This window comes from Acanthopagrus latus, chromosome 17 (genome assembly GCF_904848185.1).
Source record: "Acanthopagrus latus isolate v.2019 chromosome 17, fAcaLat1.1, whole genome shotgun sequence".
NCBI classification, from domain to species: Eukaryota; Metazoa; Chordata; class Actinopteri; order Spariformes; family Sparidae; genus Acanthopagrus; species Acanthopagrus latus.
In genome coordinates, this window is record NC_051055.1 from 8,491,851 (window position 1) to 8,507,539 (window position 15,689).

At 45.9% G+C, this 15,689-nt stretch overlaps 1 protein-coding gene across 2 annotated transcripts in view; it reads right to left on the reverse strand.

The window, feature by feature from the left end:
- Positions 1–15,689, reverse strand: part of LOC119005327 (nuclear factor of activated T-cells, cytoplasmic 1-like) — a 70,809-nt gene that overhangs the window by 21,012 nt on the left and 34,108 nt on the right. The window contains exons 8-9 of one of the 2 annotated variants that reach the window (XM_037072851.1): positions 13,564–13,696; positions 4,525–5,145 (exon numbers count right to left, since the gene is read on the reverse strand). In XM_037072851.1, the coding sequence (XP_036928746.1) occupies positions 4,525–5,145; positions 13,564–13,696 (754 nt within the window). The remainder of the gene's footprint in view (positions 1–4,524; positions 5,146–13,563; positions 13,697–15,689) is intronic. The other variant, XM_037072852.1, reaches the window with a different exon arrangement.

A 15,689-nucleotide genomic window follows, 5' to 3' on the forward strand; every position in this document is an offset into this window, starting at 1 on the left:
TGTTGTGAAAGCTCAGGGAGTCACAGGCTCTTACAGTACTTCTACATCTCGCTGACGCTACTAACGAAAGGAGACACGCAAATACATACCGTCTCAACGTACAGGAGCAGCTTCTGCCTTCGCGAGTCCCATTAGACACTTTGACGAACACGCTCGCCCCCAACCCCCCTGAAATCCTGTTTCTCTTCTGCCCCCCTCCAATCCCAGAGCCAGCCTTGCGGCACACTGCAATGTTAGCAACTCAGCATGTTTTCAGCGTGGTGCGGACGCGCTCTCAATCATCATTAGGGGTTTTGCGGAGTCCTGGGGTCTCGGCAACTTGCCAGGATGTGTAAAAGTTTCCATGAGGAAAGCCTCGAGTTGCCTTCAGAAGCATCCGCGGTGGACGGAGATCCTCAGGAAGGTTTAGAATGCCGTTTTTGTTGTCCGGAGGGAAGGGAAGGAGCAAAGGAGGGGGGTCGACAACAATTCTGTTTTCAGTTTGAGAAAACAAGCCGAGCAGTTTCGAGCGCACAAACTCTGAATTAAGGAGGAAACAATCACAAGGAAAACTAGCCTGCAACACGAGGCAATCAGAGCACATATGTCAAATGTCAGAAATCGGCAGCGGCTGTGCTGCACTCTGTGTTTTTCTTATTTTGGGGAATAAGGGCCCTCTGTTTCCAAGAGAGGCAGCTGGTAGAAATCTGGCCCTCTGATTAGCTCTAGCTCCTTCGCTGTGTGCTGCATTCAGCTGCATTTCATGATATCACCCCTCAGAGCAGCAGCTAATGAAACAGGACACACAGCAGCAGCCTCACAGGAACAAACAACTCACCCATTCAAGAAATTGGCCCTTTTTTTGCATGTGAAAACTACAATTACACATCTGCACTGGCTTTTTTTCCACATGTGAACTAAAATTTTAATGTGTGGAAGGAAAACAATTTCATATGGAAATAACACACTCATATGTGATCTGATATGTTCACATGTAGATTACAATGTCGATGTGGAAACCAAACACTGCACATGAAAGCAGATTGTGACTGGCTAATTTCAAATGCCAACTAAAACTTAAAGATGTAATATGCAAGAATTTGTATTGAAAACAAACTAAAAATGATCAAAACAATGTGAAGAAATGAAATTAGTTTTTATGTCATGCATGGCGTTTATGTATTGTGTTGAGTTGAGATATTTACTGTTAGCATGCTAACTAGCTAACCCTGACCACTCTTGCTCAACAGCTCACTTGCTAGCTGTGTAGCAACCCTAACCAACATTCCCCCAATGCTCTGAGCTAGCTAGCCCGCTAGCTGCAATGCAGACTGAGGCAAATAGCTTACTGCAGCTACAGTTACCAACAGATAGATACTCTGTTAGTATGCTGCCCACTATTTTTTGGATTACAAATTCCACCTAGTAGCCTATTCTTACATATTGCACCTTTGAATATGTGAAAATTGAAAAAAAAAAAAGTCATATCATGATTGGCTTATTTTCAAATGTGATTGAAGCACATGTGAGTCACATCATCATCATGTGCAATCTGCATTTATTCACTTGTGGATAAGAATTTTCACATCACACCACTTTACGCTCCACACACACCCACAAAAATAGACCAATATAAACACCAGGAATAGATAGGGGTCAAAGTGAAGGGTTTGTAATAAGTAATGTGGGCTACATTTTCCTACATTATAAGAAAAAAACAAAAAACACCAAGATCAAAAGTGTGTGTATTTTTATGTACATGGCAGTGTGTCAGTGGTTGTTTTAGACAGGAGAGGGTACGATCTTACCAGAACTGCTCGTTCAGACGTGTGACAAACCATGCCGTCATTTTAGCGTTTCTGTTTTTAAACTTAATTAGCGAGGATAACAAGGCTACCGTAAATGCTGCCAAGCACTTTTTTTTTATAAATTCTATTGTTATACACAGTGATCTCATTTGACTGGCCTTTTCTCACAGTCATGCACCTTGTAAAGCACAGATAGTGGGCTGTGAGTAAGTACGAAATGTCTGAAAACTTTGGTTTTATGTGAACCCCACCACGCGTTGTTTATAACGGTGAGTCAACAGCGCAACAAGGCATAGCCGTCCACCGGCACTGGTGGGGGGATCCATCCTCTAAACCATGCTGATCTGCTGCTGTATTCCAGGTATGAGGCGTGAGAGTGCAGCAGGTGAGAGCTAACGTGCCACTGAGTGAAAATGGCTGCTCCAACATAGATCTGACTGCCAGTTGGAGTCTTCCCACAAATCCTCACTGCAGACACCGGAATCATCGCCTCGTGTCCCGCACTGTAGTTAGTAAGCCTCTATCGCTACTGAGGGAGGAGTTTAGCAGATTAGAAAGGAGACTGTGTACGGCAGTCAGGGGGGTTTGCATCTCAGACTCCCTCCGTACTAACCGCGCTCCTTGCGGTACAGTAGCTCACCGTTGATAAGTTGAGTGATTTCTCAGGGGCTGCGTAAAATCCGGGCCAGGCCGGGGAGACACATTTCCTCTGGCTGATGAGAGCCGGAGGCCTCAGCGTTCGAGCGTGGGAGGCGCTCCACTCTTGGGGAAGATCAAGTGTGCTCCCGCGGACTCCAAATCACCGACCTCCAATTGCTGGGGAGGAACGCTCCTCTACATGGCTGGCGTTAAATCACCGCTGCCGTGGTGAGGTCATCCGCTTGTCTTCCCTCTCTAATGGAGCGCTCGGCTCGCTAACGCACAGTGGTAATGTGTGCGGACGGGGAGCGGGACGCCCCGTGAGCTGCCTTCCCATCTTATTTATTTTAGCTCAGGGCTCATTTGTGGGGTTTGGGAGAAGGCCGGGCCTGGGAGCAGTATGCTGTTACCACCGCACACTTACAGGGACTCCAGGAGCTCACCACAGATGCCTGTGCAGACGTTAGGTGATGCAAAAGGGCAGCACATTGAGGCTTTTCAAGGGGCGCCCTCACTACACACCGTCCTTGGTCAATCAATACACATTCCTGTGCGTCTCTAATGCAACTGTAATCACTGGCTGAAAACATTCGGCCACCGGGTTGGAGGAAGATTGAGCCGTAAAGTGACAGCGGATGGAGTTGTGGGGAGGAGAAACAAGGTTACACGATTTCACCTTTAGCGCTGCAATGTGCGTGCGGCAAATCCTCCTCCTGTCGGTGTAAAAGGACCCCTCGCCAACCTTATTATAAAATGAAAAATACAGCTGAAGTTTCAGTTGATTCAATTAATGCTGAAATGAAAGCCTCTGCCTGCCATAGCTATTAAAAACATTCAGAAGAATTTAAAATGAGCAGTTTTGTTTTAAATTAGATTTCCGGAGCATCCGGCATCGCTCAGAGAAAAGAAAAGAAGAAGGAAGCAAAAAAAGTTGGAAATCAGTTTATATAGCCGATAACAGACAGACATCCCCCCGTCTCTGTGCTGTCTGTTTATGAGGTGAGGACTAATGGGACTCATCAGCGCTGACAGATATGCTGACAACTGCATTTCAACTCAATTACAGTTCCACAGCAAAACTCCCCTGGTCCCCTCATGCCTATCACCCTTCTACTCCCAGAGCTGTTGAGTGAAACGTGCACACACTCGTGCAGAAACACAAGCACACACACTGAACAAAAGGTGCACAGGAAGGTGATATTACTGGGTTCAGTGTGGAGCTTTTGTCCCCCCTCCTCCACAAGGATTCTGGGGGATTTTTACATTTCAAACTGGCACGATGCCATTCACGTGTTCTACGTACATATATATAGATACACATGATAACAACAAGAGGAGCCTCTGTTAACGCAGATAACAGGTCTGTGACCTGAGAGACAGAATGTGGGATGGACACAGGAGGCAATAAACTCGACCATATGGTCCCTTGGGTGTGACTGGCTTCATTGCCAGAGGGAGACCAGCGACCCCACAGCCTCCCCTGATGACGACAGCCGCATGGTGTCGACTCCTGGGGGAGAAGACGGGAAAACAAAGCCTCGCCTCCCGGCATTGCTCCCAGAAAGAAGGGGGGGGGGATGGCTTGGTTCAGGAAACCCCTACCCATTGTTTTGCTTCCTTCATTAGTCGTTGTATCAACAGTTTAGTTGGCCACGCGTGTGCCACTGTTTTTGTTCTGCTGCACCCCGGCTGACCTCGGCGCTCTGATGTTTTGACAGATTGTTTCAAAATCCCATCAAGGCAATTTACTGTTTTATAGTGAAGCAGCCACTCGGACAACATTAGCCGGACTGCACGTTACACCAAAAGCAAATAAATGTGCCAGGTCTAAAATTAAGCAAATCTGACGTAAATCTGCTGCCACAGTTTCATCAGGAAACACTGAGAGGTGCGGCAGGGTGCGGCGGAGTGTGGGGGCTTGCAGATAAGCAAAAGGTGTTAAATAAATGTAACGTGCTGCGTAAACAGTTTTGGCATGGACAGAGAGCTCATAAAGAGATGCTTTCATCAAGAAAAACACAGTGCCCCTCGCTATTCCGATGGCTATCAAGTGGAAACTTGCAGAGAGTGTATGTGCACCTTGTTTCTCGTAACTCACCATCATCTAGGTACATCTGGTCCAGTTCCTGGGGCTCCTGTTTGACGGTGACGGCCATCGACGGGGGGCTGCTGTCCTCAGGCAACATGCTGGGTGAGCTGGCTGCTGCCTGAGCCTGACTGGGGCTGTAGGCCTGAATCAACGGGCTCTCCGCAGTACCACCGGGAGTGGACGGGTGGGATACCGGGGAGGATGAGGGGCTGCTGTTGGCATAGATAGGGTGGTACCCATGGGGGCCTGGACTGTTGAGGTGGATGGGGCTCCCCTGGGAATGCAGCATCCCAAGGGAAGAGCTGTGATCTGGCGATGATGGATGGGTGAGGTCCTGGATGTGGGGCACCGCGGGGCCTGGTGGTGCTGCATGAGTGGGGCTGTTGGGGAGGCACTTGCTGTATGCGACGGGGGACAGGTCATGCAGGGTGGGGCTGGAGCTGGGGGACGCTGACGGCATGGCGGCGTGGCGAGGCGGGCAGGGAGGGTAGCCACCAACCAGGCAGGCATCAGGATCGGCTACAGGCATGATGGGAGTCAGCCGGCTGTAATAGGGCTTTGAATGCATGGGCAGTCTCGCAGTCCCCAGAGAATCATATTCATCACTGGGTTCTGTCTTTATTATCGGCACTGGGGGGAAAAAAAGTGGAAAGAAAAAAAGGTGGAGATATTAAAAAACGTGCAGGGCATCCACGTGGCGCAATGAGTGCACGAGTGAGACTGAGCAAAGCAGTGGGCAGGCACAATTGCGGCCGCGATACCCTCCGTAATCCAAACAAACAACCACCAGTGGATATGGGCTCGCTGTCAACTTGGCTGAGCTCTCTAACAGAGAAACCCTCACGCCTCCCAACCGCCACCCCTCTTTACCACACCATGAAAAAAAGCACAAGAATAGGGGGGAAAGAAAAATGGATGAGTCATCAGTGTGGAAAGCCACAGCTGGCTCTAATCATGAATAAGACCTATTTTCTTTGGACTCTCCTCCAGCTCTGATATCCAATAAAAGACTACTTTAAAGCACTGGGCTTCTGCTGTTGCTGCCGCTGCTCAAGGAGCCCGGGACCCTCAGGTTTCCTCCACACTGCACCAGTAATTGTTTCTCTCAGGACCGAAAGATAGAGGGGGGAGAGTGAAAAAAAGGGGGATGATTTGATTTTGATTAGGCCGCCTGAGCTCCTTAAGAGCCTGCGGAGCTGGGCCTGTGGTTTCAGGAGCTTCAGGCCTCGGCTAATGCAGGAGAGTGCAGTGACCCCACTTGATCATCCCGCTGCCTCCTCTCCTCTCTCTTTTCTAATTTCTAACCCGCGGCCGATCGTCTGCAGTGTTTCCTGATTAGCTCTGACCGACAGGTATCACATGCCTCCAGTTTGCTGTCAAGCGTTGTTACGGGAAACAACTTTCTATTAATTGAAAAATTTCAAAACATCGCTACCTGGCCTGGGCTGAGAGATGGATCCACGTTTCAAAAAGCTCACTGGTGAGTCATTATGTAAGTACATATGCCCAGACTTTGCCAGAAGAAAACTAATAGGGCAGTGTTAAGACACCCAGATGCATAGCAAAGGCTGCTGAGTCACAATGGACACACTGTTTCTATTTCTACACATTGTTAAAATGTGTTAATGGGTGTGGTGAGCAGTTGATTCCAACCATTAAGAGTTTCTGGCTAAACTTACTCCGAGTGACATTTACCCAGAGGCGCACAGATGTCAATATGAATGAGATGTCTGTCTAAACTGTGTGTTCGGTGCTAAATAGACGTTTTGAGAGATAGTAAAAGCAAATTAAAACTGCAAAGCCATGGTGTGTCAAATGAAAAACAGGCTGTTATTATAGTTGTGGGAGTCGGATTTGAAAAGACATTAATCGCGCTTGTAGCCTCTGGGGTGCTGATCCGTGATGGGGTGATAACGCAGAGCAGGGAGCGCATTTACGTCAGCCCCGTCTGCTTCCAGAGCCCAGGGAGCGAGCCTGGTGTCAGGGGGAGCATCGTAAGGTGAGTCCCATGATGCACGGGCCTCCTCTGCACAGCCTGGGGAGTAGCAAGTAAGTCCCACATCCACAGCCACTACACTCAGTGATTCTCTTCCATGCCTTCTCCGTAGTGCGAGCGGATGGCGCGGTGCCATGGATCTAAGAGCGTGATGTCAGAGTTGTCATGCGGATGTCATAACCGAATTTGATCCACTTGACATTTGAGCTTCGAATCAAGAGTTGCCTTGTCGTCTCTGGGCTGAAACATTCTGACCTTTTGGCTTGAAATCTATTCAAAGTCCTGTTTAAGTGAAGCTGTGCAGCTTTTTGACCTTGAAAACAACAGCATCAAAATCAGTTCTGTAACCTTTGAGTTAATGAATGTTAATGTTCTTGTTACAGGATGAACGTTGTCACTCCGCCACCCGCATCACTTGATTCTGTGTAACTTCAGTAAGAGGGCAGGATCGCGGTGTAACAGATATGTTTACTTCATAGTAAAAGTTTTCAAATTGTCTCAGATTTGTATTTACTACAGTGGTGTTCCACTCAAAAACTGTGGAGGTCATTGAAACGCACAAAATAGCAAATTCTATGTAATTTTGCTCTACACAAAGTCAGAACATCAAATTATTATCAAGCCTAAAATGTGACCATTTTAGAAAACGAGATAATTTGTGGATAAGGATGTCATGATTTGAGGTTGTGCTTGAAGTTAAGTCTGAACCTGAACAAAGCACAGTCCTGTCCTTTCACCGGTCCTGAAGGAAAAATGACCTAATGTTTTCGATTGTACCTTCCTCTTAATGCCATTTCTATGATTACACAAATGAATGTTAAAAAGTCACAAGATTTCCTGTCGGTGACCAACATGAGGACTAAATTCAGGGTAATCATTCACAGTAACTCAGGAGGAATGGGATGCTGTTGTCCTTTGCAACCACACAATGTAATCCTCTTGGAAAAGAGGAGGTTGGTGGAGTGCAGCTAAATGTTTTCATCCTGACTGAGGTAATATGTCAACATTATTGTCCTGTATGCATTCTGACTATGAGCAAGACTGGCGAAACAGGAAATCAAATCACGTCCGACTAATGGTCTTAAAGTTTTCACGCTTTCTGAGATTCACAACAGTGGTCTCCCTTCAGCTTGATCCATCTGTGAGTCTCCATTCCACTTTGTATGTGAGCTGAGAAAACAGATTCACCAGGCGAGTCCCGACTTCAGCTGGCTTTTATTTCCTCCCAACCTGTGGGTTATGGCACACAGACAGTTGATGTTCTGCACATGGTTTTCTCTCCATCTCTGGCAGTTTCCCCTTCTGTCTGCTCGTATTACACTGATCAGGCCTGATCTGGGTGTTTTATTGAGCACTTGTTTCCTCTGAGAGGGAATGGGAGTTGGGACATAGACGTGTGTCGTCTGTTTGATTAGGAAGGGCAAGCAAACGAGGCTTACGTAGATTTGCTAATTATCTCGCAAAGAAAGATCCTCTCTAGTTATAGCCATCAGGCAAGAGGAATTTTGGGACACAAAGGGTTCTCCTTCTCGTTTACGGCATGACGTTATCAGGCCACTGCGAAAACAATCAGTCACAGTCTTGCGGCAGAAATGCTGAACTCATCTCGTTCTAATGGCACGAATCTGCCGTGACATTTAAGCATGGAGCAGGTGGTAGTTCATTAACTCAAAGGTACCTGGTGCACTGTGTCCCACTGTGTAGGCAATCTGGTCACCCAGTGTACTGTGGGCCTCAGTGTACTGTTGGTGAGGTCTGACGAAGCTCAGAGCTGTAGACATGACAGGAACAGTCCAGTCTTTGTCCAATTTTTGGAAAAGAAAACATGACTGTGCAAATATTTACAAAAAAAAAAAAAAGAACAATGTGCGCTTCGTCAACTTTTCCTATATGTGTCACAGAACATGTTTCTGACTTTCCTCTCTCCAACTTCGACCACAAACCAATGCAGCGGGGGGAGTGGGCACCCGTGTGCGTTAAGAATAGAACTTGATATTACAGAGGAATCTCCAAACGGCCTGTAAAAATAAAGGGGTTCCGAGAAGTTCTTCGCTCCGGCTTTGACCGGTGCCAGCACTTCTTTGGCGTTTGTTGTTTAATGTGGTCGGTGAAAAACTGTTTCTGATTTGAAGAGCAACACGTCACGTCCCCCTGCTCACGCAAGAATGATTGGAGGCGAGCTTGGAAAAGGGAGACTCATTCCAGGACATTTGTTCTGCACATCTGATCATCACAGACAAGCATTTAGGCTTGACAGGCAAACCACAAATGGTGCTGATGGTACAACATCACATGTCATCATGATCCAGTGGCTGACGGCAGCTTTACCTCAAAGTAACTCAGGAGCAGCAGACGTTTTACATAATAGGCTTAACTGTTGTGTACAGTTTATGTGTCTAACTTGAATAAATTATTTCAAACCAGCCTTTATATGTTGTGACAATTTGATGTAACCTCTAAAAATCTAGGCAATCGATTTTCTTGAAAGGTAAGTAAATATAACTATTAGTCTTACATTTTATTTCATGTCGGATGGTAAGACTTTTTGGTAATCAGTTTCCTTTATTTTTTTATTATTATTATTCTTTTTTTTTAAGTAAGATCACTTTGTCAGATTTTACAGTGCAGTGTCTGATGTAACACCCTCTCTCTGACTATGGTCTCACTCAACGTCCCGCCCATAGCACTATCTGATTGGTTACATGTCACAAGTAATAAGCCTATCAACACAGAATAATGCAAATCTGCTAAGTAAAGTCGTGAAATAAATGGACTGGAAAGGAATTAAATTAAAGGAAGCAAACTAAATTGCATCTGTTACATTTAATCACTGGTTGAAGTAAGTTTTGATACAAAGTTTTTCAAGTTTTACTAGCATTAAAAAAAATATATAATGTTTTATCACTAGTCAAACAGTAAACATGCATGAAGATATAAAAACAGAGTGTAATAGCAGTTAAATCCAAAACAGTAATAAAATGTATAGAAAGTGAAAGGTAATGAAAGGTACAAGTGCCAAACTCAACATAAATATCAATTAAAGGTGTATAAAAAATGTAGTTCAAGGTTCAAGATGGTTGCAAGTAAAAGGCTCAAGTCCTTTTTTGAATTGAAGGCAGACATGCATCGCTCTGCTGCAAAGACACCTGACTTCTGTGCTCTCTCACATACTCCACAGTGCTAATGACAAAACAGAAGGGGAGGTGTTTCTGAAAAACTCAAATCCTGTTTTAAATGTTCACAATGCATTATTATGGCGATGTTTCATCAGGCCTCTCCCCTTATCACTGAGGCCTGTCTCCATCTGTCAGCTGGTAGGAGCGAGAGCAGCTTTGGTTCCTCTGCATCAGACTGCATCTGATAATATCTTCTAATTTCACAGTGAGAGCAAAGACACAAATCTGTTTATGAGTCTGAAACACTGCGCTCTCTTTTGAAATGATGTGTCTGGTCCAAGCTGAGGGAAACATGCAGTATAGTGAAACTTCTGTTTGGTTCTTCAAACGCAGCCGCCGCTGTTCAGCCACAGTAGGTGCCGGCGGCATTTGCATCAGTGTCAAAGAATAACAAGGCAGTCACGTGACCTGAATGGAAAATATAGGTGGTTTTCACTAGCATCTGTGTCCCAGAGAGTGTTTGCTTCATCCTTCCGCTGTTTCTAACAAGTGGGGCTATTTTCAGGGTCGGGTTTGCCTTTTTATAGATGAGCAGACACCAGAGTGTGAAAGAAATGTTCTCTCTAAACAACGTCAGCGACCACAACTGTGCTTGAAGTGGGACAGCAGGCCGGAAGAGTCTTTTCATACAGGCGAGCAAAAAAAGTGTTGACAACAGTGTGTGTTTATGTGAGTATGTGTGTGTATGTGTGTGTCCTCATCCCCGGCCCACCCCAGTACCTGGCCACAGTGTTGGTTGTTTCTCTCAGCGTTGACACACACGCATGCACACACACACACACACACTGAAACCCTCAAAAGCAAACAGCCTGATGAGGATTTCCTCATTCTTTGTTGCTGTATTGAAACTATGAATATAATACAGTCATCATAGTCTCAGAGGGTCTGTTTACACTGATTATAGCCTCTATACAGTATTCTTTATGAATGCTTTTCAGTCAGTGAGCCCTAATGAGTCACTATGCCTGCCAGAACTGTGAGCAGCTTGAGAAATCAAAAACATACATTGAGGCCAGACTTTGCATTAACATGTTTTCCTCCATTTCTAATTACAGCTATGGTATCCAAGCTCTGTAATGAAAACTTAGACTATAATACGGCCTCACTGACAATGTATAACAAATGTCAATGGTATACAGAGTTTCAACTCTGCTTATGACTCTATGGCCCAGAGGTTTCCTCAATGAAATGAGATTACAGTTCTGCAGCAGCTGTTATCCAGCAGTTTTGTGGATAATACTACCCACTTGATTTAAAGGTACAGTGTTTAAAGGTAGTCAACTTGTCGAAGGTCGCTCCAAACACATAGAGGCAGCATGTCACCAGGGCAACAATCAGGTTATGATGCAAAAAAACATTTTAGAATCCAAAGTTGTCTTAATTTACTGACATCCTGGTGCTTTGAGGGCTGTGGCTCAGGGGTGGAGCCAGAATCTTGTTACTGGAAGGTTGCTGCATCGATTCCTGGTCTGCATGTTGAACTGTCCTTGGGCAAGATACTGAACCTCAAACTGTTCCTGATGTGCTGGTCGGCACCTTGCATGGCAGCCACCACCATCAGTGTATGAATGTATGTATGAATTACTGTAAGTCACTTTAGAAAAAAAGCATCTGCTAAATGCTTTAAATGTAAATGTGTGCATTATGGAAAATAATTAATAATTAGTGATCCTAAATATTTAAAGAGCTTTTATACCTTGGGAAAAATTCAATGGATAAGTTGATTTGTAATGTTGTTTACCATTTTTCACTAGAAACATCTGGTGAACCAAGCAAAACTTATGGCGGGCTGAATTTGGCCCACAGGCCCCACTTTCGGCAGCCCTGCACTGGAGTAACCTTTTTCTTTGTAGCTTCTAGCGGCCATTTTCTTGGTTAACTGAGGTAGCCGCGCAGCTAATGGCGCAGGCTTGGCTGCAGCTTCTAGCTGCCATTAGCTAGGGGGCTGAGTTAGCTGTGCAGCTAATGGCTTTATTAGCTGACAACGCTGTGTGCAATAGCACTGCCCTCAGCAGAATTCAGAATGTATACAGTTGTATTTTCTGCTTAATAAGGAAATAGGAGTGATAATATTTCCTTTCTTGACCTGTTATGAGTTTATTTTGTTTATTTGTTTGACTAAAAAAGCTACAGTGCAGCAGTACGGGATGGGCGAGGGCTAGCTGGTTAGCACGCTTACTTCAGTAGACATCTCTGCACCACAATACATGAACAACATTGACACACAGTCTGTTTATGAAAGTTTTAAAAAGAAAATGATGGCCCTATCTTATACATTGCAACTTTAAACAATGAACATTTTTAGAAATATGCTGTGTGTTCAAAGTGTTTCTTCAAACGCATGGTAAATCTCAAAATAGACCTCGATAGCTTGTGATTCATGGCCTCTTTGACTGTAACACTTGCAAGTTAATTACGCCTCTTTGAGGAGACATTGGCCCCGCTTGTGTGGTCCACACTGTACTTGTGGTTTACTTGGCAGCGAACGAGAGAACACAACGAGTCATCTTTTAATTAGAGCCGTGTTTATGCTCAGGGAAATGACTTAGACATGCAGAGTGGAGGCCGAGAAGCCTCTGCATGGCTATCTCTCTCTTTCTCTGTGCAAGCACACTATATGAAATGGATATGCTATATATGGCCATAGTCTGCTGAACCCCCACAATGGTCCAGTTATCCATAATGCACTCGTCATCATTTAATCAGGCATCTCCAAATAGGGTCCTGCTCCGCTGTCTCTCAGAGCCTCATCCAAAAACACAATCACTTATCTCCTGTGGCCATAAATACATCTGCTGATAATCTAAATGTCACATCTTATTAGCGAAGCATGCTATCCCAAATCCATTAGAAGCTGATCAATGAAAACAAGATACCAGTGTTTTGATCTAATGGATATCACAGGTTATCGCGGGGAGGGGGTGGGTCTTGCAAATGGAGGGATCCCAAAACCAGCTGAGACGACATGTGAGGGGAAATCTGTGGGAGTTGGAGCATCGCTGGGCCCACCTTCAGCAAGTATTGTTCGGATGCCAGAAAGGCTGTTTACAAAAGATACTACTTCACTGAAGCTGCAGCCAACAGCCAACAGCGAAGGACTTTGGCGCTACAGTATAAACGGGAAGCGTTGTTGTGCAGACGGAGAGCAAACATGCTCCGTCAACTCTCTCTGGATACACAGGGATACAATAACAGTATTCCAGCCGGATGCGTGAAAGTGATACCGAAGCTGATATTACACCTGTGTCCACTGTGAAAAGTCAATAGCTCACAGTGTAATTCTGAGGCTGAACTCTTCTTCAAACTCTCCAGCAATACATTCTTCAGATTCCAACATGAAAGCCATCTATAAACACTGGGGCCAGGGACACATGATAAACACAGGGAGAGGTATTCCTGGGTTTTTCAGGTTGCTACATGAATGACAGGGCAGAGCGCCGCCCGGTAGGTGTGTGTGGATGTGTATTCGTGCGCTCGCGGGCGTGCGGGTGAACCGGGAGGGCATCGTGTGAGGTGGGGTGTGAAAGTCAGGTCGCCGGGGGATTGACTTCTCTGCATCAACAGCGCTCGGAGGCTCTGTCACTCAGCAGGTACACCTCACCGCTGGGGAACGCACTCTCGCTGCAGAATAAACACACCTCACATCTTCTGCTCTCACTCACAAGGAAGCGGTGCCAGGCGTGCAACGACAAAAACACCAACCGATAGCCGGCTGCAAATTTCACATGGCATGTTGACGGCTGAGGTAAACTACAGCTGACGGAGGTTAAGACCTGGGCAAATAGCACTGCGTGGTGACTGCAGTGAGTGTGCACTTGCGAAAAGTCTTTCAGTGTCAGTGGCAATAAAGAGGTGGGAAATGTTTATGATGATTACCATTGGGCGGCAGGTAGGTGAAGCGCTGGCACTGGCTCCTCTTCCTCTTGCCGTTGCAGACGTAGAAGTTGACCGGCACCGGGCTGGATATTCTCTGGTTCCTGTAGGGCGGTATCTCCACAACAAGAGAACTCTAAAATACAAGGGAGATACAATAAGATACCTTGTGATAAAACCACCCCAAAACCGTATACATCTTTTCTCCTTTCTGTAGTTCTAATGATCCATTTAGATTGTTCTGGTTTGCACTGAAGACTTTTGGAGATGTCTGCCTTCTCCCAAATGTAATGGAACTAGTTGGCGCTCAACTTGCGGTGCTCAGAGCGCCAAAGACATACATTTGAAAAATTCTTTACACAATTACTCAAGATCAACCACAAACCTTTTTGTGAGCAATTTCATGTAGGAACTTTCTGCCAAAATACAGACTGCTACTGGCTCGCTAACAACAAAAGTCACTTCCGGGTAGACTGGCGGTTGTTATTCAGAGATGTGAAATCAGCGCAGTTGTTTATTTCCATTTTCATCTTTTAGCCTTAACTGCATTGTTTAAAGAGTGGCGGTCTGACATTTCTGATGTTTCTGCTGTGCTTATCCTGTGTACTGTGCTGCTTTGCTAGCGTCCTTGATATCTATACAATATCTAGTTTTGGGTAAAGTTAAGCTGTTATTTTCTTTAGTCTGTGGCCAAGCAGCTATAATATGTCTCCAGCGCGACATCAAGTGAATGTGTTATTAATGAGATATGAGAGCATGGCTTTATGCATGCCGGTCATGCGACAGCACTTAAGTAAGCCTGCATCTACTCATGGGCAAGAGGTGAGCTAACAAAGCTGATAAAGCTAGCTTTTCCAATGTGTCTTGTTGGCGCCTTGAGCACCACAATCAGAATGCAATCTAGTTCCTTTTTAAATGACATTGCTATGACGGACATCTCCAAAACTGACCTCAAAGCATTCTAGATGGACACAGGGCAATACAGGGAAGAGATACATACAACAATATGTATTTTTAGTTTTTCAGGTGAACTGTACCTTTAAAAAACTGGTCTGATTTCATGTCACTCTGCAAGCATGAGTGCACAGTGTGATTTCCCGTAGCAAATTAATCAACAGCTATGTTTATTTTGCAGCTGGCCTTAGGGTTCAGTCTCCAAGAGGCTGGAATGGAAGCTGGTCTAAATGAGCTCGTCTGGACTGTGTAGATGCAGCAGTAAGAACCCAGGAGGTTGGTCCAGTGCCCGTGTTTGTCTCTGAGGAAACCCCAGGGCTTTAGCCTTGTCCCCGTACGGAGAGAGCGGAGAGAGGTAGGCTGCTTATTATGTTTGCACAGCCATGCCTCCCTGTGGAGAGGCTAGCCTGTCCCCTTCCCCCCTCAGGCCAGCGCTCGGCAAGTCTGGACGGATGTGAACCTTTCGACTGCGTTCTTTCTGACAAGGGAACACGGGGAGAATTTGTCTGAGCGTTTGTGTCTGTTTCCTGGGATGGCTGTCACTCTCGCTGGGGGCCAGAGTGAGGACCTTTTTTTGACAGGAAGCAGGTTTTTCTGGTCATCTCAGTGGATGGAGGGAGCTTTGCGTTGGCGGGGGGGGGGGGTTCTGACTGGGGGTGAGGGGCCTGCGTCCACAGACCCAGTCTGCCCTCCAGATGACGAAAAAAGAAAACCTGCAGGTGGCTGATTGAGTGTGTAAAGTGTGTATGTGTGTGTGCGCACATGGCTTTCCCTCTCCGTCTCAACCAATGAAAGTTAGCACGCTCTGGATGGCAATAAAAACACAGCCAGTCAGTCAGGCTGGAGCAATTTAAGGTAGTCTGGAGGCAGCTGACATAAGAAGGCCAGCGCTCTCTTGCTGTCTCTCTCTACTTGTTTGTTAGCTCTACAAATAAACACACTGCTGCATTTGTCTTTCATCGACCTCGCCTCCCCACGCCGCCGCCCCCGGCCGAGCCTTGCACGCCCGCTAATTTTCCAGCATCTGGGACTCCAGCCACAGCACATCAGCCAGCCCTACAGGCCAATTAGACATCAGAGTCCATATTTACCCTCCTGATGCAACCGAGTCATTTACCTGAGCGAAATAACGGCAATAACAAGGACAGAAACACCCTCAAGTTGCAGCATTTAGA